General features: G+C 48.5%; 1 protein-coding gene across 3 annotated transcripts in view; it reads right to left on the bottom strand.

Moving 5' to 3' along the window:
- TOX3 (TOX high mobility group box family member 3) overlaps positions 1-22,117 on the bottom strand; it is a 98,541-nt gene extending 76,424 nt beyond the window's left edge. For all 3 annotated transcript variants that reach the window (XM_053916196.1, XM_053916195.1, XM_053916194.1), the window contains exon 1: positions 21,554-22,117. In XM_053916196.1, coding sequence (XP_053772171.1) covers positions 21,554-21,640 — 87 coding nt within the window. In that variant the 5' untranslated portion in view covers positions 21,641-22,117. The remainder of the gene's footprint in view (positions 1-21,553) is intronic.
- Between the last annotated feature and the right edge of the window lie 2,513 nt (positions 22,118-24,630).

Genomic DNA, 24,630 nt, shown 5'->3' on the forward strand with positions numbered 1-24,630 from the left:
AGACTACAGGGGTCCAGGAAGTGCCTCCTTTGACATAAACCCCATTTTATGCCTATTAAATAAGTTCTGCACATGCCTATGGCTGCCCGTGTAGAAGACAGTAGCCACCAGAGTAGGCAAGCCTATCACCAGAGACCTACTGTGTGTACACAGTTCCAGTGGATGCCGGTATATTCTCTCAGGCGGTCCAGGTCCACACAGAGGCTTTGGGATGGTGGTACTCAACCTGAGGTTTCCGCACAGCATCCCCGGCATCGCCTGGGAGTTTGTTAGAAATTCCTGACACCCCCCACTCCCATCAACCCAATCAGAAACTGGATGTGCGGCCCAGCAATCTCCAGTTTAACAAGTCTTCCAGGCGATTCTGATGCTCATTAAAATGTGAGCAGCAGGAGGGCAAGGAGCACTGGCCCAGAACCAGCCTGTGGCATTTAAATCCCAGCTCTATCACCTCCTAGCCTGCATGACCTTGAATGAGTTATTTCATCTGGCCTTGCCTCTATGACGTCATCTGTCAATTGGAACACTAAGAGTACTTACCTTATAGAGTTGTTGAGGGTTAAATTTATTAATACCTGTTCAGTGCTTAGAATAAATAGTTCTTGGCAATATTCCACAAATATTAATATGGTCCCTTATAAGTTACATAAAACCTTTACCTACAGCTAACAATGATATTTCTTTCCTCTACACAGTAAAGACATTTAATAACTATGTTCTTCACTTAGGACTTAAAATGAAGGTTCACAGGCCTTGTCTCCCAGTGAGCTGAATGCCCAAGTCCACTTCAGCAGATGCAGCCAGGTGGCAGCCCACCGACCAGACGCAAGCCTTAGACAATTGTCAATTAGCTGCCAACACTTAAAAACGGAACACATCACAGCATCAAAGCTGCTGGCTCCCCTTGAAAATGCTGCAGCTCAGACAACACTGCTCTACAATGCCCTAGAGCTGCAAGTGGCCAGCGCGAGTCCTCGCAGCGTGTGCTCTGCCTTCCTGCAAACTCCAGGAGCTTCAAGTCCATTTCTGTGCAGAGGGTGCCCACCCTCCGAGTTTGCTGAGACTGAGGGGGTTCCCAGGACAAGAGTCTCTCATGTTAACACTGGGCCAGTCCCAGGAAACCTGGGATGAACTGGTCGCCCTGTCCGTGCAGGAGGCTCCCAAATCCACCCTCTACATGTCTCCCCCCGTATTCTGTTCCCCATTCCCAACTACCAAAGGGAGTATTTCCCTTGAAAAGAATCCCACTTTTGTCTCAAAAAAAAAAAAAACACTTTCCTCCACTCATTTGTGCATTCCACAAATACTTTTTGAACCAGCCAGCGCAACTCTGGGCAACAAAGACGAAACAGTGAAGACACTAAAATTTCTGCCCTTACAAGGTGTGTTCTAGCATGGCGGAGACAGGCAACCAACGAAACACACGTAGGGTATGCCTGAAGACCAAGCGCTGGGAGAATAAGGAAGCAGGGAAAGGGGATGAAGAAAGCAGGGAAGGGGAAGAAAGTTCAGTTTCAGATGGGGCGGTCATAAAATGCCTTCCTGAGAAAAGGACACTGTGGAGGAAAGCCCTTCAGGAAATGAGGAAGTGAGACAGGAAAACATCTGAAGAAAGAGTCCAGGGCACGGAAGTACACCTAAGCCCTGAGGTGGGAGCATGCCTGGGGGTTCCCAGCAGTAGCAAGGACACCGGTGTGTGGCAGGAGTGCAGAGAGCCAGGACTAGGAGACAAGGTCAAGGACATCATGGCAGCCACCAAGTTGAGGCTGGCAGGACTTCGACTGTTACTGTGAGTGAACCAGAGCCACTGCAGAGCAGAGGAGCAAGAGCACTAGCAGGAACCAGCTCAATTACTTTTCTAGAAGAGTCATCAACATACAGTTGATTTTTCCTTCACACCCAAGTACGTCAGTTCAAGAAAACTAGCTTCCCCTCCTGTAATTTTAGCACCCTTCTCATGAAAGACAAGAACCACCTTTAACATCATTGGGTCCTTTGGCAGCCAAGACTGATGTCGAATCAAACAGTGAAAGGAAAGACTTACCTCAGTTCATCTCCTGGGATTTATGTACTGTAGGCTAATATGCTATTTCCCTGGAATTATTTGTGTTTATGAAGACATTCTGATGAGCGATACTTTTTTTTTTTTCAGTTCATGAAATTTTCAACATAAAAGAACCCTGAATTCTTATTTGGAAATCCATCGGGCCATTTTTATTCTGCCTGTATTTTAATATAGCATCAATATTTAACTACTCATTAAATGAAGTGTGACTTTTATAGTAAAAATGTCAGTCTTTGCAGTTCATTAAATTCATTTAAAGTATAGCTGCTTGATATTTTTTTTTTCCTGGAAGAATAAAAGGACTAGGAATTGAAGGCATAAACTTTAAATTTAAGCATGTGTTTTCTTCAAAATTAACATTCAGGACCTGCAACATTATTCATAAGACTGTGGGACTATTTGCATGTCCCTGCATTTCACTTAGTGGCTGTCGTCTTCCCAGAGTACGGAGCTGTTTATCACAGTTGGTTATGACCAGTGGAATGTCACTGTGGACATTAAGATGTCATAAGCTATTATGAATCTCTGGAATTCTGCATGTAGTATTAAAAAAACATTATCTTGAACTACAGCATCAGAAAAAAATAAACCTGAAAGATGGGAAATTTAATAACTCGCTGAATCCAACAGGGCCTAAAAGTGGTCTGTCTCAGTTTTTAAAAATAATTCTGATCAGACGCTAGATTGCCTGAAAGAAAAGGATATATTAAAGATGGAATTGGAGAAACGAATTCAAATGAATTTTTTAGATGTTTGCAAGTTTTTCTTCCTACAATTACCATGATTTACGTGGAGGGGGCAGTAAATGCAAATGGTCTCAAGTCACCCTGGGGAGGTGTGTGTGATTACAAAGTCTCTTAATGAGATTTCAGAAGACTTCTCCGAAGGAGGCGGAAAGGCAGAGCCCATGACCTTCCTGGGACTCAGCTCTTTCCACAAGAACACGGCCACTCCTCCCCCCCACCCCCAGGCCAGCCCTCACAGGGCCAAACAGAGATCTAAGCCCTGCCCCCGGTGCAGACAGAGCTTGAAAGTGTCTGCAAGATAAAGCCCCAGCCCTGAACCTGGCCAGGCCAGCACTTCCACAATCCGGCCTCAACTCCCCTCCTCTCTGAGAACCCCACTTTCTGCCTTGCTACGGCACCCCACCCCGACATTCTTCTGTTACGGCAAAACTTCCCAAATGACCTTCTGTAGTTGGAGAGATAATTATTTTTTAAATTTTAAAAAAATCTGTTTTATTTGGTTTCAAAAATCGAAAAGCTGAGATATTTGAGGGTGGGAAAGGTTTGGGGGTGGGTCTTTTAAAAAAATAAAATAAAAGTTGTAGAACCTGACAGTTCCAGGCTTTGCATGTGCTGATCACATGGCACCTAATGAGATACAGGAAATAAAATAATTCGGGACTCTGGCTGATGAATGAAATGGTGGATGATTGGGGGAGGGGCGCTATCCATGTATTTATAATAATGAAATGATCCACTGGAATAAGTCTGTAGTTGTTATCTTTTTCTTTTGTCCTCTTCCCTGAAGCCCTCTTACTGGAAATGCAATGGAAATAAAACTTACCTTGAGTCCAGAACACCTACCTAAATTACTAAGACAACAGAGCACGTATGAAATAAAATAATAAATTAAATTCTACTCGAGGCATCTGGCCACTTGCTCAGAAGCGTGCATCCTGCCGGCAGTAACTTTACCAGCACCTGGAAGGGCCAACTTTAATTTCAAATTAGTGGCTACTGTCAAGCATTTACGAATCTATCTCCCTGCTTCTGTGCTACCAGATAGTCGGGGCAGGAAGGACAAAGGCGGTGACTGAAGAAGGGCCTGTTCTCACACCTCCGAGTCACCCCAATGCTGGGACATCATCTGAGTCCCACAGGGCAGCTGCATGCACGCACACACCCTTCCAAAACCCAAGAGAAACTGAAAAACTGGGCAGTGCAATCCCATTGAAAGACACCCACCGTCGCATTACTTGTTCCTGTCTTTAAATAGGAAAAACATCGGTCTGCTCATTTGCTCTCATCTAGGGCTTCCAGAGCTGGCTCTACGGAAACTGACCTCGTGGTCCAGAGGAGCTCCTTTTTATGAGAATTTCCCACTGCCTCCAAGGCATTCTCCAACACTCCCTTTGCCTTAAGTTGTCTCATGCTTTTCCGTCTAAGCTTGTAGTTCCTCAAGCTTAATGACCCCAGAACGATCCAGTCATCGACAACCAACTAAAAGAGTATGGAATTTTTTTCCTCCATAACTCTATTCATTGAGATTCCACCAAGCCCGGAGAAAGTCCAGGGAAAGATTCAATAATCAGGGGAGAAATGAGTTGCAGGAACTCAAAGAGAACAGAATAGCCGAGGCGGGAGATTACGAAGCCGGGCATGAGGGCTCACTGAATTAAACATTCTTAAGCAGACTTACATACATAATGAATTGGTCAATTCTGTCCAATGTTTCTGAAAGAGATTACCCTTCCTACAAGCCAAATGAGTGTTCAAGGATGCTAGCTCGGATGGATTCCCGAACAAAATAAGTGTTAATCACTTTATCTCCCCCCAATCTTTTCTGTGAAGAAGAGCAACTTTTCATTTCCATAAAGCCTTGAAATCGTTGGCTGGTAGGGGCTGGGGGGCTGGGGGAGGGCTGGGGAGAGGATGCAGACAATGAAGTCCCTGAAAAGGGGGATTTCCTGACAATAAAACCCTGATCAGAGCCAGAGAGGCGACATTGTTGTCTGCAGCATTCTCCCCTTCCCTTTGGGAATTCCAGGCATGGCAGAGAGCTGGGGGACACAGTGACAAGTGGTTTGGGAAAGGACAACCAGGTAGGCTTGGAGATTTCCTGCTTAGGAAATGCTGGAGCACCACAGTACATTTTCTTGGAATTTATTCTTTTAAACACATGGTTACAGGTTTCCTTATGATATTCTGTCAGTTGTTCAAAAATCTTTAGGTAAAGGACATGGAATATTAGCATAAAATCTTGCAGCTAGGTTGTTAGGTATTAAGATGTTCCTACACTCCCGGCTCAGGGCTGGGTACCCAGCAACAAACAAAATAGACATGGCTGCTATTCTCCAGAACGCAAGAGTTTGAAAAGCCAAAGCTACTTCTTCAACTCCTACACACCCCAGGCCGTACCCAGTAGCCATTCCATAAACATCTGAGGAACAAGCAAATAAAAAAAGACTTCTGAGTTTGGGGTTCACGTGACTCAAGACTTAAAAAAAAACCAGCAGATACACTGAGACCAACCCAACACATAAAATAATCAACTGAGTGTGTGCCCCACACATTCCGAAGAAATGAAGCAAGATGTATAAATCCCTAACATCCAGGTTCTGTCTAGTCTTCTCATACAACCCTTGTGTGACATTGGTCACTGGTGGTGGTGTTTTAATAATTCATCCCAAGTAGCTTTGTGACCGACTGAGTTCAGGCACCTAGAGACACAGGCGGGCCCTAACTGAGCCGATTCCCCAGTTCGTGGGCAATTACTGCCTCTAATGGACACAAAGACCTTTTCTTCTTAACCCACAGAAATCACACAGCTTGGTAAATTCTAAAGATAGTTTTACTAACCCAGAGAGACTGCCAAACAGAGAGAAGCAAGACCAGCTGGCAGGTGACAAGACAGGTGATTCTTTCACTTGGCCCAGACGCTTCCTTCCCTGGCGACCGTCCACTCAAGACGAACACGGGCCTTCTGAGCTCTCCAGTGGTGGGGGCCCCGTTGAGCGCCACGGGGCCCTAGAGAAATGCATGCCCTATATTTAGAGAGATGCCCTTTGCAACAAAGGAGGAACTCATCCCAGTTAGCACTTTTTAAATGACAAAACCAGAAAGTTTTGCAAAATATTCCTCCATCTCACTGGCTCTCGACCAGGGGCGGTCTGCGCCCTGGGGAGTCCTTGGCCATGTCTCGAGACATTACTGGTTGTCGTTACGGGGGGAGCTGCTGACCTTCAGTGGGTAGAAGCCTGGGATGCTGCTAAACACTAAGAACAGAGGATCCATCCACCAGTGCCCAAGGGGTGAAGTCCTCCTAATCTGTTAAAATACTGGGATATTCTGAGGTGAGATTCTTCTCCCATAGTCTATGCTGCAATTATCCATAGGTTAAGAAATGTACCTGAGCTGAGGATAGAAATGTCTTAGCATAACAATGATGACAATAGCCAACAGTAATGAGTGCTCCATACAGACAGTTACAGTCAATACTTAACGGCAACCCTGTTATTATTCTCTACGTGGCGAGCTTATTTATTATACACACTAATCCTATGTTGTGGTTGAGTTTGTAAGGCCCTAGAATGTAAGCACCGTACAGCAAGGCGTGCTCTGTCTGGTTCTACCCAGCAGCCAGAACAGAATCGCCGTGTTAGAGATGAGGCACAGGAACAGGCCCGACTGTGGAAAGGGGTTCACTCCAGGCCTCCGCCCTCGCACCCTGCCAGCCTGCGGTTACTGGAATCCATCAGCCCTCCTGCAGCTAGCCTTGGGTAAACAGAACCCGCAAGCGCCGGAGCTGGAATGAGTCAGGCTGCTTTCCAAAGTTACCAAAACAACATTTTTCTGCTTTTCAGGAAGCTGGGAAAACAAAACAGTCACCCCCCAAGACAATGGTAAAGTACCTCGGCATTGCCACGAGTCACTTGAAAGCCACCTAAGAAGGCGGCTGGTTTCCCAGGCAGCTAACTGCTTCTTTTAAAGTGAGCGGAGTGCGTGCTGGCACCAGGCAGGGTCCCCCAAGCCAAGACAGCAGTGCTTTCTCAAAGGACAAAGTCCCTGCGTGAGCACAGGTCGACTGGTCCAGTGGACCCCCAATGCCAGTTAATCTCAGCACAGACTTCAGGTGAAATTCAAAGCACATCTTAATCAGGGCAGACGCTGATCAGGGCAAGGTGTGAACTTCCAGGAATTCACATTATTTTACTAGTAGAAGAGTTCAAACATTATTTAAAAGAGCGAGAGTCTAGCAATCTCCCTATTTGCATAACTTGAATAGATTCCATAATTTGGGGCGGGGGGAAGTATCCTGTAAGAACTCCAGCTCCTGCTTTAAATTGGGAATTGTATTCATCCCCATAAAGAAGGCCAAACGGGGGAGGAATCAAAAGTTTGTGTTTCAGTTTCTCAATACTGACACCACACACACACACACACACACACACACACACACACACACACACACGTACACTAGCGGTGTGGAGACTTCCCTCGTACAGACAGGCGAAGCTTCCTCCACACTCTACAAACATGCTCACCGCACGTCAAAGTGCTCTTGGGTTTTATTTGTAACCTGCTTTTCTCCATAAAATTTGGGGGTGACTCTTGAAAGTAAATTTGATTCTAAAAAGACGGGTAATACTTGTAAGAATCAAAGCAAAGAAAACACAGAATTAAGACTATACTAAAGCCAACGTGACCGGCACAAGGGAATTCATATCCGATCGTCCTGGACACTTACCCAGTGGGGTTCTTTAAAGTGTATTTTTCAATCACAGTTCACATCCAGTATTATCCTGTATTAGTTTCAGGGGCACAGCACAGTGGTTAGGCAACCATACACTTGACAAAGGGACCCCTCCGCACCACACATCGTTATTACAATGTTATTGTTGCCTGTATTCCCTAGGCTGCACTTCAGTGACCTAAAGGAATAAAAGAGGCCAAGTAATCAAAATTAATTTTTTGCATCTGGAAATGATGGAGGCCCGCAGATAAGTGGTGAAAATGTGAGGAGGAACTTTGGGGGTGGAAGCAATGCCTGTCGGCACGTACCCTATGCTGGACTCGAACTGACGGCAGCCGGTGAAGTGGGGGACAGCCTGCAGAGCTGCTGTACAGGAGACAAGGGGGCGGATCAAGCCGGAGATGAAAATTTGAGGCCTTGGGGTAGATCACAAAAATGGCCACGATTCCTCCTAATGCCCTGGTATCCATGCCCCTTGGTAAGGTAATATTTGCAGCCCCTCTCCTCAACAAATAGAATCTGTTTCTTCTCCCCTTGAATCTGGGCTGGCCTTGCGACTTGCTCCGGGCCGCAGAGTGTGGCAGAAGGAACAGTGTGGCCCTTCTGAGTACGATGCAGAATGCTGCCACCAGGAGGGCCCGTGGGCAAGCCTGGGCACAGAGAGGTGAGAGACACAACACACACAGGACAAAGAGGGGACCCAGCTGACAGCCAGCCAGACCCAGAGCAAAGCCTCCTGGACAGCAGCAACAGACTGGAAACACACAAGGGAATGTCCCCACCGGGCCCAGCCTGCATTGCAGGCTTGCAGAACCAGCAGCCACACAGTTTAATTTGTTACACAGCAACAGATAACTGATACAAACAGTACCAGAGTGGGACGAACAAAAGGCAGCAAACAAGATCCATATATAAAGTGAAAAAATAGGCAAGGGTAAGAGCCAAGCTTTGGGAGGATACTCTCAATGGTAAGAAGCAGACACATGGGCAGAGCAAAAGCCATGCAAACATCCAACACGCAGCATTAGGGAAGCAGCGACATAGGAGATGGGGGAGACAGAGGTGTAAGAGTAGAGATGGGCGATTTCAAGGAGTCATCGGAACAGCATAACTGCAGGGCTTAGAAAAGTAGCCAGTCCATATTCCAGAAGGCGTGTGTCATCTGGCACAGCAGAGCTCACTGGAGAAGAGATATGTTCAGTAACCTAACAGGGAATAGAAACAGACCCAGGGCCCAAGCTGATGTGGTTCAGTGGATTGAGCTCCGGCCTGCGAACGGAAAGGTCGCTGGTTCAAGTCCCAGTCAAGGCACATGTCTGGGTTGGGGGCCTGCAGTCCATAGATGTTTCTCTCTCCATCTCCCTCTCTAAAAATAAATAAATTAAATTTAAAAAAAAAAGAAAGAAACAGATGCAGGGTGGGGCAAGGTGGGCGGGAGTGGGGAGGAGGTAGAACGCTATGTAAAGGTTTCCTGTTTGAGAAGCTGTTCAGAAACACTGTAGAGAGGGTCCGCAGAGTCAGGCCAAATCACCCAAGTGCAACGGCCTTTCTCTACACTCGACACCTGCAAGTGTGGCCGGGAACCAGCACACCCCCATCACCTGAGACCGTGCCAGCCATGCCAAGCCTCGGGCACCCCCCCAGGCTGCTGATCCACTCTTCATCCAGCCCCCCTTTATCCAGCAGACCTGAGGCACACCTGCTCTGGGCCAGCAGAGACTGGGAGAAAGGCATTCCACTTGGAAGCCCTTCCAAACCCCAGCTAACATCCGACACGTCTGCTTGGCGCTAACCCAGCTTCACACTCTTCCTAACACGTGCACGCCTCCCTTTCCAACAAACAGAGAGGAGAGCCTGGGTGAGCAAGGTCTCCTGTGAGCTTTCCACAATCCTGTTTACCCCCCTGCTGTTGACTTTTAGGACTTCCTCCTATGTATGAAAAGTAAGAGAGTTCTCCACGTGAGGTCGTCTTAATGTCACATTACTTTATTTAAGGGGGAAAAGTGAGTCAAACCAAAATGCGAAGACTATTATAATGCGGGTCGGATGAGGAGATGACAATGTGGCAGTGAGGTGGCACTCAACACACTGAAGCCTGGAAAACCTGGGCACGTTCAAAGGGGAAAGCAACCCAGCTGGAGAGAGGGACGTCGTCTGTAGAATTCGGGACAGTCAGCAATCAGAAAGGATCGACACTGTTGGAAGGTTTCATCCCAAAGAATAGGCTCTCTCTCCCTGCGTCTCGAAGAAAGAGAGAAGTGGACCCAAGGCAAGTGAGGACGACAAACAGGTGATTCACACCCAGTAACGTCGCCATTCCTCAGGAAGTGAGAGACCATGGTGCTCTTGTAAGAATGGCGGTCGAGCTGGTTTGGCCGCGTGTGTGGAGGATGTCCAGGAGAATAAACGGATGGGTAATGGGTGGTGCGGCGAGGGCCCAGGGACATTGAGGCAGCATTAACTTGCAGTGAGGGAAGTGGACACCATTTTCAGTTGTCCTAAAGCTGAGAAACGAGACGGGCCTGAAGGCCGACAAAACAGGCAGCTAAAGCAGAGGGGACCGAGGAGTGCGGGAGGGGCAGGGGGCAGCTGAGGCGGCTTTGCAGTCAAGCCCCCGAGAAGAGCCGAGGGCAAACTAAAGAGGCCCAAGGATGGAACGAGGAGAAGGAACACAAAAGGACAGTTAGTGTCGGGGAAGAAGATCCAGCAGATGTGCAGATATGAGCGGTGGGAGGTAAGCTGGGTTTGATCAAAAAGAAAAGGCACCCACTTACATTGTTTTAAAAATCTAGTTTGGAAAAAGTGCTGAAAACTTTTGTTACCAACACTGGAGACTTGAGGAATGGTAGCATAAAGATTCATGAGGTATACTGCAAAGCAGAGAAAAGTGGGCCTAAGATATAGGTATAATCAATTAAAATGAGAACAGGTTTTTACAGTTCCTACAAAGCATATAAATCATTGGGGGTTTTGAGCAGGCCCCAAATAAAACCCCCAAACTGAAGAAAGACCTGAAAAGATATCACAGTGTATCAGCCAAGGAGGACCCTCCAAGCAGCAAACGAACACTAACAGTGGATGAAGCTTATCCACGTGTAATACTACACTTTATACCCACATCTCAAACCTGCAGATACTCAAGAAGGGTTCCTTGGTCCTCACCCATCGCGCACTCCCACGCACCTGCTAGAAACTACGGGTCATCCCCACCTACCCACTCGGCCCTTCTTCCACAGGCACCGAGCGTTTCCCTGGGCCCACAGCCAGCCACGGCACAGCCTGCATTTCCCGGGTAGCCTGTGGTCATACATGTGGCCATGTGTCCCAGTTCTGGCCAGTGAAAAATATGCCAATGTCACACGGCACCTTCTGGAAACCTCCCTTTACCCTTGACATTTCCTCCTCCTTCCCGGTTGGACCATGGATGATGAGGCGCTCTACCTTGAACCATGAGAACAAGGGTCACACGGAAGTTGAAGGCAGCTTGGCTCCCAGGTGTCTACAAAGCCACCAGTCCTGAACTACTTACCTCTACACCTCGCTAGGAAAGAGAGACATGAACATGGACCTCATTGAAGCCACTGCTACTTAAGTTATTCATATTTTTCCTAATTCTAGTGGGTGAGTCCTAACTAACACACTTCGTGGCCTGTACTGGAGTCTCCCCCGCCTTGACCCTTTCCTCAGCGGCCTACACACTTGGATTAAGAACAGTCACTTCGATGACCTCCTTCGCCAGCTTCCCTGCACCCCTGTCCTTCTCTCATTCCCGCCCAGGCAAGATCCACCCAGCAGCACATGAAATACTGCGAGAGGGAATTTCAAATAAAATGTAAGCTTAAAACCTTCTAACAGGGATCATTACAGCTTAGGCCAACTCCTTCAGAATAGGGCACGTGCCTCTTCAACTCTGCATTCCCATTTTCCTAGAAGTGTCTGGCACATAGTAGGCCCAACATGTTTATTCACAGATTAAACAACAATTACATCTTCCCAACAACAGTTCCATTCAACTCCAGTTCACTCTTTATCACATTTTCTTTTATGTGCCAAGCACCGTTCCAGATGCTGGGAATACAGCGGCCATCAAAGTTCCCTCCCCTCGAGGAGTGTGAATGGAATAGGGGGCACAAGAAACATGCGACTGAGTAAGTAAACAGAATTCAAGTGGGTACGTGCTAGAAATAGAAGGCGGGTGGGGAGACAGTGACGGAGGGATGGGGGAAAGGGTATTTTAAACATTTAGATGTTATTTCATGATCAGGCTGTACCTGAAAGCTTTGACATGAATACTGAGAAAAAGATATCTGAAAAAGGGATTCCGACAGAGGGAAGAACAAGTGCGGAAGGATGGGGGCGAAGGGGGGTGGTAAGACACGAAAGCCGGGAGGAGAGTGGTGAAGAATGAGGCAGCAGCAGGCGGAGACAGATCTTGGGTTTGTCAATCGACTTCCACATCTGCTCTGTACTCACTGTCTGCTCTCCCTCCTTCCCTCCTTGCTTCCCTTCCCCCCTTCTCCCATGTTCTCTTCCTTCCCAATCATCTCAAAGAAGGGTCAGCAAAGCTTTTATTCCAAGGCTAATGCCCCTTTATCTACAGCCTCATTCCTAGACCAGCAACCAGCCTGTCCATCACTCCACCCTCTCTATTTGTGCCTCGGTAATCTCTCCCTCCAACGTTCTCAGGTACTGTCTTAAAAACGTTTTCTCATTAGCTAACCACCCCCCCGTTCAGACTATCAGCATCTACGTACACACACAACTACACCTGCACGTGCAAACGTAACCCCCCCCCCCCCAACACACACACACAATTTACTGGTATCCATTTAATAAAACCCCGGGTCTGTGACCAGGCATTCCAGTGCCTCCGCTATTTGGTCTCAACCAGCCACATCTCCCATCACACAGTCCCATTTGTCCCCCTCGTCCATCCCAAGCCTGAGCCTCTGTGAGCTCTTTCACCAGGTCACACCATCCCTTGGGGACCTTCTCCATCACCCAATCTGCTCCTGGAGCACATTCACCAGCACTGATCAATGGCTTCAGCCTAGAGTATCGCCCTTAAGTACCCATATTCACACACGTGTGCACACACGTTTCCCGGACACTGACATGTACACATCCCCTCCCCTAACAAAGGAGGCATTTCAAAGGCAGACCACATGTAACTGAGCCCCTAACAAGTGCGTTCCTAATAAGTACTTCATAAAGAATAATTACGATATCCGCATTCAACGGGCACAGGCCCTCTCTGGTTTCCCCAAAGCGGCAGCAGCATGGACAAGTCAAACCCTCAGAAACCTTGAAAATCGTCAAGCCCCACTTCACTGCGCGGTTGACTTTTTTCTCACTCACGACGCAGGCATAAAGGAGTAGCAAAACAGATCTATGAGGCATGCTTTTTCAGTGCTCAATATTTCTAGAGTTAACTCATGATTTTTTCAAGAAAATCAACTCCCAACCAATTACACGTATTTCATAAAAGTTATCGAGTCAGGTCAGCATGTGGGACTTGTCCTTAACATGTAGAAGATTTTGAAAAGAAGGTCTAAAACATTGGTTATTCTACAGTAAGTACATCAAAATCCCTTGCTCGTTACAAATCACCTACAGAAACTGCCGAGAAATCTCTCAGTATGGTACAGTGACTTCTACTACATCAATTCAAAATATTAAAAACCTCACTCCCATCTCCATACTTAATGTAACTTCTCTACATAAACAATTTAGTGAATGTGGCAAAGGCCGTATTAAACTTGCAGCCTTTGGAACAGAATGGCCCAGCTTGAAATATGTCTCCACCAAAAGAAGGAGTTTATGTCATTTAAATATGTATTTAGAGTGCAATCCAAATACTTCTTGATACTGGCCAATTTGTTTAACTCATGGATGATCAAGATATTCAAATTATTCTTCTATAAACAAAGTTAAATTTAGACGCGCCGCTGCCCCAGGGCTGGTGTGTTCCACACGAGCACGGAACTATTTAAGGGAACACGGCCTCCCCGGGGAAGGGATCAGGGTGCAAACCTAGGAAGCCAAGGAGTAAAATGATCCACTAGGGAGGGAGAAAATGACGCCTGTCAGAAGCTCATGCAGACCTTAAACAAAAGCTTCTACTCGTATTTTCAACAGGGTTGTGTGCGTGTGTGTACGTGTGTGTTCTCGTTTTGGGGAAGTGCTGGCTCCACCTTCAAATCGTTCTTAAGTTTACAAGCCTGCTTAGTAAAAACTGACCTTCCTTATCGACCACACTCAAAACAGAGTCTCCAAGATACTTGACATCATTAACATGTCACAAAATCCAATGAGAAAGTGCACATCTTACATAAACAAAAAAATATATAAAGTTTTAATTCACAAATGGCTGATAGGGTTTGAATTATGTTATTGCAAATCATGCATCATCCCCACTGAATAACCACCATTTAAGAATCTTTTTTGGAAATAACTGTTAAGACAGAGAGGATATATCATCATGCAAACACACACACACTTCTTTGTGTCTCACTCTTATGATGACACAGTAGGGTTTCAAAAGTTTTGAGTTCCACACATTACTTCCTCTCTAACTGGGAAGTAGAATCAGCAAACACCAACCAACCCGCAAGACCAAAGACAAGTCCTTTGCAATGCCTGTCTCCTCACTCCATTTCCATCTCTTTACCGCACACAGGAAGACTCAACGTTGGCTCTTCAGCGCTGAGCTTTCTTGAGTTCCCGTGTACCAGTCCACGTGCCTACTTGATGTCTGTGTGGGGATACTCCACCAAAATATCCGAAGTCACCTCCATCTTTCCTTCCAAACCGGCTTCTGCTCTGACCGCTCTGCTTCTGCTCACGGTCCTAACATTCATCCAGGGCCCAAGTTCAAACACCCAGAGCCATCTCTGCCTCCTCTTGCTCCCTTCCTATGTTACAGAGATGCCCTGCTCAGCACGTTCCTGTCCTTCACAGCCACACTCCCATCTCCTTGGTTCATTCCTTCTCACACCTTTAGTTCGGTGGGGCAATGGCACCCTCCCCGGCCCCCCCACTCCTTGTCTGACTACAGTAATTGACTACGGTAATCTAGTCAATCCACTTTCACAAGGTGCAGCTCCAACCAAACCACTGCCCACTCAAAATTCTTCAAATGTGCTCCGTAGTAGATACTGTTGGTCTTTTTTCCAACGGTCTTCTTCCTTGTTGACAGAGCATAACACCAATTATGCTCATGGGACACCGTGCCCAGCTGCAGGCGACATGGGATTGGTCTAAGCCCATCACAGCAATCTCCTTCTGCTTTGTCAACAATTGGCCTAGGGTGAACATGTGATTCGTTTGTGATCAATACAATAAAAAGGAGTGTAGCAGAACTGTTTCCAGGAAAGCTTGTCCTTCTTGGTAAGGGAGGTACAGAGGAGAACGTGGTCTTTTGCTATCACCCCACTCCCCACCACTCCCTCGCTCCCCGTTTGGCATGCCATTATGTGAGGATGATACCTCAGCTACAGACGCCAACTTGTGACTGTGAGGACACAGCAGGAACACCAAAAAATAGCAGAACAAAATAAAAAGAAAGGAAAAAGGGTCCATGAAGACATGGCTCAACCATCCAAAACAGCCCGACACTGCCTACAAAACGTCTGTCAAACAAATTTCCTTAGAGTTCATGCCACTCTGTTGTGTTGTTACCTGCAGCCCAAAGCATTCTCACTGATAAACTTACAAAGGGCAAACTCCTTACCTTACCACCGAAGGCCCTCTGCGCCATGCTGCTCCCAGGACAGCATCAGCGTCACCTGGGAACCCCACCCCAAACCCACGACACCATCTCCTCAAGAGGTAAGGGCCAACACTCGGTGCCACAGAAAGCTCTCCAGGTGATTCCTGTGCGTGTTAGGGTTTGAGAAACACTGCTGTCCCATGGTCACAAGTTACTGTTTCCCATTTCCTCTAGCCTCCTACACACCACGAGGAACACCTGGTCTGTATCTCTCCAATGACAGTGGCCTTGTTTCACTAGGTTTGAGCATCACTGGCCGTTCATTTAATTTCGCCTCTCCTTAATCAAAGTTTTCAAACCTGAAGTCTCCAGGGACCCCAGAAGAACACAGGGAGTGGAGGGGACCCCTGAGGGAAGGGCGTGGCCAACTGAAGGGCAATGAGCAGATGTCGCCACGTGAAGGTGCTGGTCTAGTGTTGCCGAATTTCAGTGTTTTTCCAAAGCAAAGCTGGAAATCTAGATCTATATGCAAAGATTTTTAGAGAAAGATGACTAACTGAATACTTTAAAATACTGGGTAGATTAAACAAGTCCTCCAGAGGATTCAGCATCCCCCTGAGAGTTTGTGACCTGAAGCAGTTAGTTCGTAAAATACCTACACATTCTCTGAGTGCGGTAGCCACATACAAGTGTTGACTTCATCTAAAATGACTACAATTACCTTTCTGTGGTTAACTGTAGGTGAGCCTCTATCGAGCACGGGATTTTCATTAACATTCCACTGTCCCGGGGGGCAGCATGGGGAGTCGGTAGGCCTCCAGTGAGTGAGAGCTGGAATATTTTATCCATTAGTCACTGTAAACCAGACACTCAGAACTACGAGCTTCTCAAGGACCTCCAAAATTGTTTATAAAATGTACGAAAAAAATTAATTGGCCACACAACACACACAAACTACAAAATTAAAATTAGCAGATGCTTAATTAAATGTCTGCAAAATGCAACTAATCAACTCCGATACAGTGCCGTATCGCTTGGAATGCAGAACGTGGATGACTTTGATGTCTGATACAAAGTAGAGGAGAGCGTGGATCAACAGTACTGGGAACCCGCCAAGGTCTGAAAAAGGCCGAGTGCCAGCCGGGAACCAACCTTCCCGCCCTAAGTCTTGTCTTCGTTACAGCAAATCACAAACTTCTTTACCCCCCGATCCTCCAGCTCCTGGAGGCTGATCCCTGCGAAGCTGGATGCTCAGCCTCAATCAAGCATCTCAACCAGGCCTGCCCACTGCCACCACCTGGGGAGCTTTTAAAACCACTGCTGCCTGGGTCCCACTCCCAAAGAGTCTTCTTAGTGAACTGGTCTGGAGAAAGACAAAGGTGTGTATTTTTAAGGAGTTCCCTCCCACTCAGCCATGGCTAACGAACAGCCAGGCCTGGGAACCCACTGTTCTGGAAGCATTTTTGAGAAACATTCTCTGAGATAGTCATCTTTTCCAGTTATTTCTTCTTGTTAACTAGATTTTCTTACTACCGCGAGGCTCGGAACAAAGGCAGCTCATCAAGTGCTCTGATGATCTAGAACGGGGTCAGCAAACTTGTCCTGTAAAGGTTTTAGGCTGTGTTGGCTATCCGGTCTCTGTCACAACTACTCAGATCTGCTCCCCTACCACGAACGCAACCACGGACACACATAACAAACAAGTGGGGCCGTATTCCAATAAAACTTTATTTATGGACACAAGTGTGAGTCCCGCAGTTGTAAAATGTTAGTCTTCTTTGGGCCTCTTTCCACCACTTAAGAATGTAAAGACCACTCTTCACTCACGGACCATACAAGAGCAGATGGCAGGCCAGATGTGCTCCGTGGGCTGGGGTTCGCCAACCCCTGATCTAGAACGTCTCCATGGACTTCAGACCATGCAATTACCCAATGATAGAATCCAAATGACCAGACTAGAACTATGTTGGAAGTGGTTAGATTCTTCGTCCTCCACTCACTTCACTGAACTGTCCACCCAGCAGGACATGGGGCTGGAACTGTCCATACAGTTGAACATAAACCAGAAATGACTTACTGATAAACAAGTGATTTTGACCCCTATCTGCACATTTGTCTAAGACAAAGTGGCAAAGAAGCAGTACGTGGCCGTGTTGGGAGGGCCAAACACAACTGGTTTGCATTGTTAATTTCCTACCAACACTTAAAATTCAGAATATTTCACATGAAAATCCAGACTAGCATCCTCTTGAGAAAATAATTACAAAATGTGGAGAGCCTGGGACCAAATGTTTGCGCGGCAAGCAAGAATCTACTACTGCTGGACAAGGCTACCCGGTAAACGGGGCGGGTTAGCCTTAGCCCACACACCCTGTCTCCACGGAGGGTAACTGGCCGTTGCCACGGACATCTGAGTTAAAGACCCCGGTCTAAGGTCCTTACAACAATCTTATTTCTCTTTCACAATGCGGCTTCCATCTCTCCTTTGAAGACCTGACATGGGAAAGTATTGAAAACTCTCTCATTTGCTCTCAAGATTCAACACCCCCATACTCTAGACCCTAGAAATGAAATCATTAGTTCTCATATGTCAAGTTCACAGGGCATCAACCTAACAAGAGTTTCGATCAAATCCCCTTCTCAAGATGGTCTCAATTTGAACCAGTCTCCAAGAAGATAGACAAATGACAAATTACCTTTCAGGTCCTCTTACCCTTCAAGCTGACCAAGACAGAGAGGCCCAATGAGGTAAAGCTAAAGCACTCCCGTCAGAACATCTTAATTAAGCAGAGTGATCAATAACACACATAATAATTAGAAAGCACGGCTGGGGGTCGATGAGTAAAGACAACACAGGACTATTCTACATAGGGTAAGAAGTTAATAGCCATATTCTGAAAGAGGGGAGAACCCCACGAATATGCAGAAAAAGCTAGCAACTGGTGTGTAGTCCAAGTTCATCATTAAGCCCACTGTGTAACTTCACCTTCCACCCACGTTAAACGCAATAGTTTATTTTGGGGTGGCAGACCTCTGACAATTACACACCCACCAATTGATAGACAGGCTGCACATTACCTTCTTGTAAAAAAGAAAAAAAAAAAAGAGACAAATTGAACTCAGGGAAAGAAAAATCCAGCTATATGGATAATGGGTCAGCGATTCACTTGAGTAAGACAAGGCCTTTCTGTAAAATATATATGTGTGTATATGTGTGTGTGTGTGTGAGAGAGAGAGTTTAATTTGTTGGCTGCCTCAGAAAAAGAACTGTTCAAACAGATTTTTCCACTTGAAAATAAAATGGAAATTAGCCCTTCAAAAACAGAGATGACTTTAAGTTTATACATCACTGGCTGGTTCATGAATTATTAACTGATTTTAATGATCCTGGCTATATTTTATTTGAAGTTTTTCTGCTACTTGCAAGGACTTTTGAACCCTCAAAACTCTTTCATCCATTCTCCACAGACGGAGTACACTTTCATGCGCACTGACATTTAAAAAGGACCCATATACTCCCAGAATGTAAAGATAATATACACGCAAATAATTTATACCAAGCAGGCGGCTCATTTGTTAGAGAGAGAGATGAATGAAACCCTATTATTCACGGTTTGTAAATAAATTTAAAGGTAAGCGCTAACTTTTCACTTGCTAAGCCTGGAGCGGAGCGTTCTGTATTTCTTCTAAAGTTTCCCAGATGGTCTTTAAACAAGAAAGGGCCGAAACCTACTGTCTTTGAAACCCATCATGTCCCATCCAGAAAGATAATACATGTTGTCAAAGTGAAGTCTCAAGAAATTAACGATTACAGGTGTTTCCCAATAAAATAAATGCACGTCTTTGTAAGCTAGTTTTTACATTTTCAATATAAACCCATACTGAATAGCACCACTTCAGACACGCAAGCTAGCTGTGAAACAAACACTATAAACCTTTAATTAGCACTTGCTGTTTTATACCCACAAAGTTAATACTTCCTCTTCTACTCCATTCTCCCTATAAAGAAAAATTACAAGGAATAAAACTGGGTTTTTCCCTCATGCAATGAAGAGTAGGAAAATACAGTTTTGTGGTTCCGTTTAAAGGTTATTGTTTTTTTTTTTCTTTTATTTTTCAAGGAAGTACGTGCGCAAACATCCCTTAAAATAAGTACAATTTGATTTCTACCACCACTGAGCGCTATGTCTACCTTTCCTGAGTTGGGCATACACAGCACTTAGGACGACCGGAATGCTGAATTACCAAGAAACCAAGTTATTTCTGGCAAACAGCTGCATTCAGAAAATATGATAGTAAACCAACATGCACCCCCAACTCTTGAAGTTAAACATGCATCTCAATAAATAAAGTCTGTCTTCGAGCTTTCTATGCCCTCCCTGAAATAAAGGTTCGGAGTTTTAAATGGACTCAAAATAGCCTTTCTCAAAAAATGAAAGAGACACACACAAAACACCCACAATTTCCTCTGGTCCCTTGAAGTACCCTTGGGATCCCAGTGAACAGAGAGATTTGCCACGCACCGCTGTGACTGGATCAGTACAAAAGGTTTCTATTTCGGTGTCATTCGAGTGTTGCTGATCTTAAATCAGAGAGAGGAGTGACATTAGGCAAGGTAATGGCTTCCAAAAATAAGAGCCTGCCCGGTTATACAAGGCTTGCCTGGGTACAGGCCGACATGTAGGGAGATAAATAATACCGCGCTGGAACAATTAGGGGCGGTCTCAGAAAGGCTACATACTTAATTAGGCTGCCCGAGTCCCTAACTCAGCAGACACTAGGGACTTTTGAAAGCATTTAATAACCCTAGTCAATCCGAAGTCAGAGGACGCTCAACCCTAACTCTGGCTCCAAGGCCTCCTCTTGCTTCTCTTTCTGTGCTCAGTGTATCACTCTTGGAATTTGGAGAGCACGAACGCCCCCACCACCGACGGGTTAAAACGCATTTGAATAATGTTCCTTCTTTGCGGGAAGGCCCCTCGGTGCCAGGCACGGGGCGACGATGTCTCGGGGTGAGAAAGAGACCCCAAAGGTCTTTCACAAACTTCAGCACTGGAGTTGGGCACGGAGTACAAATAAATAGGAACACGAGGCTGTAACAGGCAGGGGGCACAGCAAGCTGCTCCTCACTCGCCAGACAATTCCTCCTCTTCCAGCTATTTATTCATTAGTTTTGTATAGCACCTTTCTCTGGGCAGGCTCCTTATTTCCTCCTCTGTTATCCAAGCAATCATAAACAAACTAAGATTTGAAAGAAAAAGAGGGGAGAAGGGAGGAGCGAGGGGGGCGGGGAGAGGAGAAAGAAAAACCACATTCAAAAGGCACCAGCCAGCCGGGGCACAGTTCTTTCTCTGAAATCGCCCTCAGGGTGCTGTTCCCTCCAAAGCTTAGCCCTGCGGGCATCGGGAAGGACGGGGACCGCAAGGCTGTGCCGCCCTGACCGAAGGGCTACGGCTCCCGCACCAACTCGCCACTCGGAGCTGCGCCAGCCGGCCACCCTCTGAGATCCGCCTTCGGCCGCCAGAAACGTTCGGTCCTCGAAGTTGCGCTGGGGAAGGTGGGGTACCCTAGGGCGTGGCGTGCAGGTCTCCGACCTAATCTTGCCCCCAAAGCTAAATTTACCCCTACCCCAAAAAATTAAAGATGAGAAGCTACTAATGCTAACAGAGAGGAGTGGGCACCTCCGTTCCGTGGCCCAAAGCGCCCCTACAAGAGGGTAGCGAGAGCCACCTGCGGGGGTCTCACCACTCACCACCCCAGCCCCCCATCCAGGGCACGCTCAAAAGTTTGTTCTTTTCCTTCCCTCAGCGGCCCGGGGTCCAGCCCTTGTAACGTAGGGGGGAGGTGAATGGACTGGGAGTGGGGCGGCGAGGTCAGCCGACCGCTAGATCAGGGTCTCCTGCGCACCCCCCCGCCAAGGGGGCTAAGATCGTGTTTACTAATAACAACAACAAAGAATCACACGCAAGTCCCCCTTTCAGTCTCGGGCTGCTCCTCGCTTCTTTGGGGCAGGAAAGGAGAGTCGGCGGGTTGGGGGGGGGGCAGTGGGAGGAGAGGCAGAGGACAGGGGCAGAGGGGAGTGCCGGCAGAGACAAAAAAGGGAGAAAGGCGGGTGGGGGTGGAAGAGGGCAGGAAGAAAAGAGGCAGAGTTGGACAGAGACGAAGAAGCAAAAGGAAAGGAGTGGAGAGGGGAGGAAAGAGGGGAAAGAAAGTGCAGCGGGCGGTAGGCTGGAGCGCGGGGCGCGCTCGGGATGGGAGGTGGCCCACGCCGCGCCTCCCCCCCGGCCCGGGCCGGTCACCTTGCTGTAGCCGTAGTACCCCAGGCACTGCGCGAAGTCCAGGCCGGCGGGGTCCCCCGCCGCCGCGGGGTAGAACCTCATATCCATGCCGGAGCCGGGCCCGGGGCCGGGGGCCGAGGCTGGGGCTCGCCGGGGCGGGTGCCCGCCTCCTCGAAGCCGCTAGATCCACCGTCAGGGGCGCCCGGTCGGGGTTGTCCGGGGGGCGGCGCGCAGGACTCGGGGCCGGAGGAGCGCCGCAATCGGATCCCGAGGAGCCCGGGAGCCGCGGCCGCCGCACACAAAGGCGCGGCCACGCGAGCCGCGGGAGAGCGGGAGGCGGCCCAGGGGACGCGCCCCTCCGGGACACGGAGGCAGCGCTGCGCGCGGGCCGGGCGCCTAGGGCGCGGGGCGCGGCGCAGGGGCGCGGGGCGCGGCGCACGGGCCCGGGGCGGCGCAGAGAGCTCAGGTGCGCCGGCCGAGGCTGGGACAGCGGCGGCGGCGGCGGCTAGCCCCGCTCCTCCTCCTCCTCCCCGGGCGGACTGAGGAGAGGAGCCGCGGAGACAAGGGGCCCGGCCCCTCCCCTCCTTCTCCCCCTCCTGCCTCCGCCGCCGCCGCCGCTCCGCCCCTCCCACCGCGGGCAGCTGGCGCGCCGCCTGCCCCGCCGGTGCGCTCCCCGGCCCGGACCGCCTCCGGGCGCGCCCGCCCCGCCCCGCCCGGCCCTGCCCCGCGCGGCCCCTCTGCGCTCACCCCGCGCCTCGCGCAGCCCGCGCCTTCCCCATCGCCCGCGCCTCGGCCTCCCCCTCTTCGGGGCCCCTGGTCTTCCCACCTCGCCCCTCTTCCCGCTCCGGTCCTCTTTGTCCCCGCTGCCTCGGAGCGCTCCTCGCGCCCTACTTCCCCCGGCCCGGCCGTCGCCAGCGCCGTGCCCGGTGTGGCCCTCCCCCCGCCTTTGCGACCACCTCTTCCCTCGGACCCTAGCTCCTGCCCTCCACAGCCACAGGCGGTCTGCTTCCGTCCCACCCTTCTTTCCATCGTTTTCTTCTCCTCGCCCCCATTTCCTCCTCATGGGTGCCCGTCCCCGGTTTCTCCTACCCTACACCCTGCCTAGCCCCACTCATGTCCCCTGCTTGGAGGCACCTAACCCAGCAGCCAACCTGCACGCGTAGCTGGGACCCCACCTACACCTGCGGTAGGGTGTCGGGGCCTGACCTTTCACAGGTAGGCAGACCTGAGGCTTCCCGGGTTAAGCCTCGAGTCGTTTCCCTTCGTGTTTTCTTTGCTCCTGTTTGTATTAGGAAGGCATTTGCGTAACTGGATCTAGGCGGATCGTTCCCTGCTCTGAGAAAATGTCCCCATTTTCCTAAAAGGTTCCGGGTGGTTAACTTCTTCATGCTGCATTCGCCTACCCCCTCTTCATTTCTTTCTGTGTCTGTAAACTAAATCTCCCCCCACCCGCATCGATTGTTTCGGGTTCATTCGAGAGCCTGGCCCCCAGCCTTGGCGAAGGGACTTCCACACTAGTTCAGAACGTCAGGGAGAGGTGTGGAGGTTTGCCCTGTCCCCAGAAAGTGCAGACTCTTTTGAACTGAAAACAATTAAAGCCCAACAAACTCAGGAAGCTGTTTTTACCTCCCGCCTACTACCTGCCTAAAGAGATTTAGCTGGGGGGTGGTGGAGATGGGGGGGGGCGGGGAATGCTTCAGGAAGGGAACTTCAGCATAGTGACTTTAGGACAGATGAATTAAGTGTGGCAGACTGGGAGGATCCAAGCAAAAATCTGTTCCTGTGTCCCATTGTCTCTGGGTGGCCCAGCAAGAACTTACAAATGCTTGACTCTCCCCCCCTCCTTTGTCCAAAATGCCATATATACCCAATGTTGCCTCACTGTCCTTGACGTTTTCTATGCTTATGTGAATTCCACATGCACACGTATTAACATTTTTTACTTTCTCCTGCTGATCTTCTACGTCATTTCAATTATTTGGCCAACCAGAAGAACTAAAGGGGTAAGAGTAAAGTGCCCCCCCAAACCAGCCCCTCCCCAATTTGGTAATTGAGGAGGTACTTGAACCCAAAGGGCGACATTTACAAAATTTTTAGCTGACACTCACTACCGCTTTCTCACAGGTTGGCCCTTGGCTGGCCCAGGGCCTGGACTTTACCAGACATTCCACGGGCTTTCCATTGCTTCTGTCCCCCGAAGTAGGCACTTGGGCTCGGCGACACCTGTGTATGTACCTTGGCCCAATATTATCTTTCTGGAACCAAGCAAGGAAAATAAACTTCAATTAGGTGGAAGTTTGTGTATTTGCTCTTCTCTGAGCAGAAATGTGCGTGTGGAGACTACGGGAAAGAGCAGTGTGTATTCAGGAACGGAACAACTGCTCACATTGTCTCTGGGTTGACACCGACCCTCCCCACCCCCCAAAAAGCTTTGGTCTCCCCTCCGGAGTCTCCATTTAACGCTGACAACCCAGCGGCGCTCCCAAATGGCCCAGCGGGTTGCACAAATTGGCAGTGAGCTGAGATATTATCAGGACAACACCCCATTGAGCAGGTTCTTGAAACGCAGAAGTGGAGGCCCTTTCTCTGGGCCACTGGGCACGCCTGTGGCCTTTCCACCAATCAGAGCTGGAGGTTGCAGTGGCCACCTGTTGTCTCGCAAGAGAACATCTTTTAAGTTTCACTATTAGTATTTAACAATGGTGTGGAGTGCAGCATCTGGCCACGGGAGAGGAGAAGCCTGCTGGTCTGAAGTACCAAAAATTAGGGTTTTTTCCAGAGATTATTAAAAGGAGCCCAAAAGACTGGGGAGCAGAGTTTTTCCAGACACACCTACATTCCTCACCTGCCCGGTCTGTCCTGCGTCAGCAGCGATCTGAGCTTGATTACAGAGGAGGAAGGAAAGGATAATCAAAGTTAGAGAGAAGCTAAATCGTAATCAGGCCTGGAGGAGAGGGATACAAATCCTCGCAGTGAAAACCTCATAGCTGCGAGATGTGGGCTTAGCTGTTTGCATTGAACAGGGTGTGGAGCCCAGAAATTGAAGCAAGATTCCCAGGAAACGCCAAGACTTAGGGATACAGGGTCTTGTCTGATGC

Source organism: Desmodus rotundus, chromosome 12 (assembly GCF_022682495.2).
Source record: "Desmodus rotundus isolate HL8 chromosome 12, HLdesRot8A.1, whole genome shotgun sequence".
Taxonomy (NCBI): domain Eukaryota; kingdom Metazoa; phylum Chordata; class Mammalia; order Chiroptera; family Phyllostomidae; genus Desmodus; species Desmodus rotundus.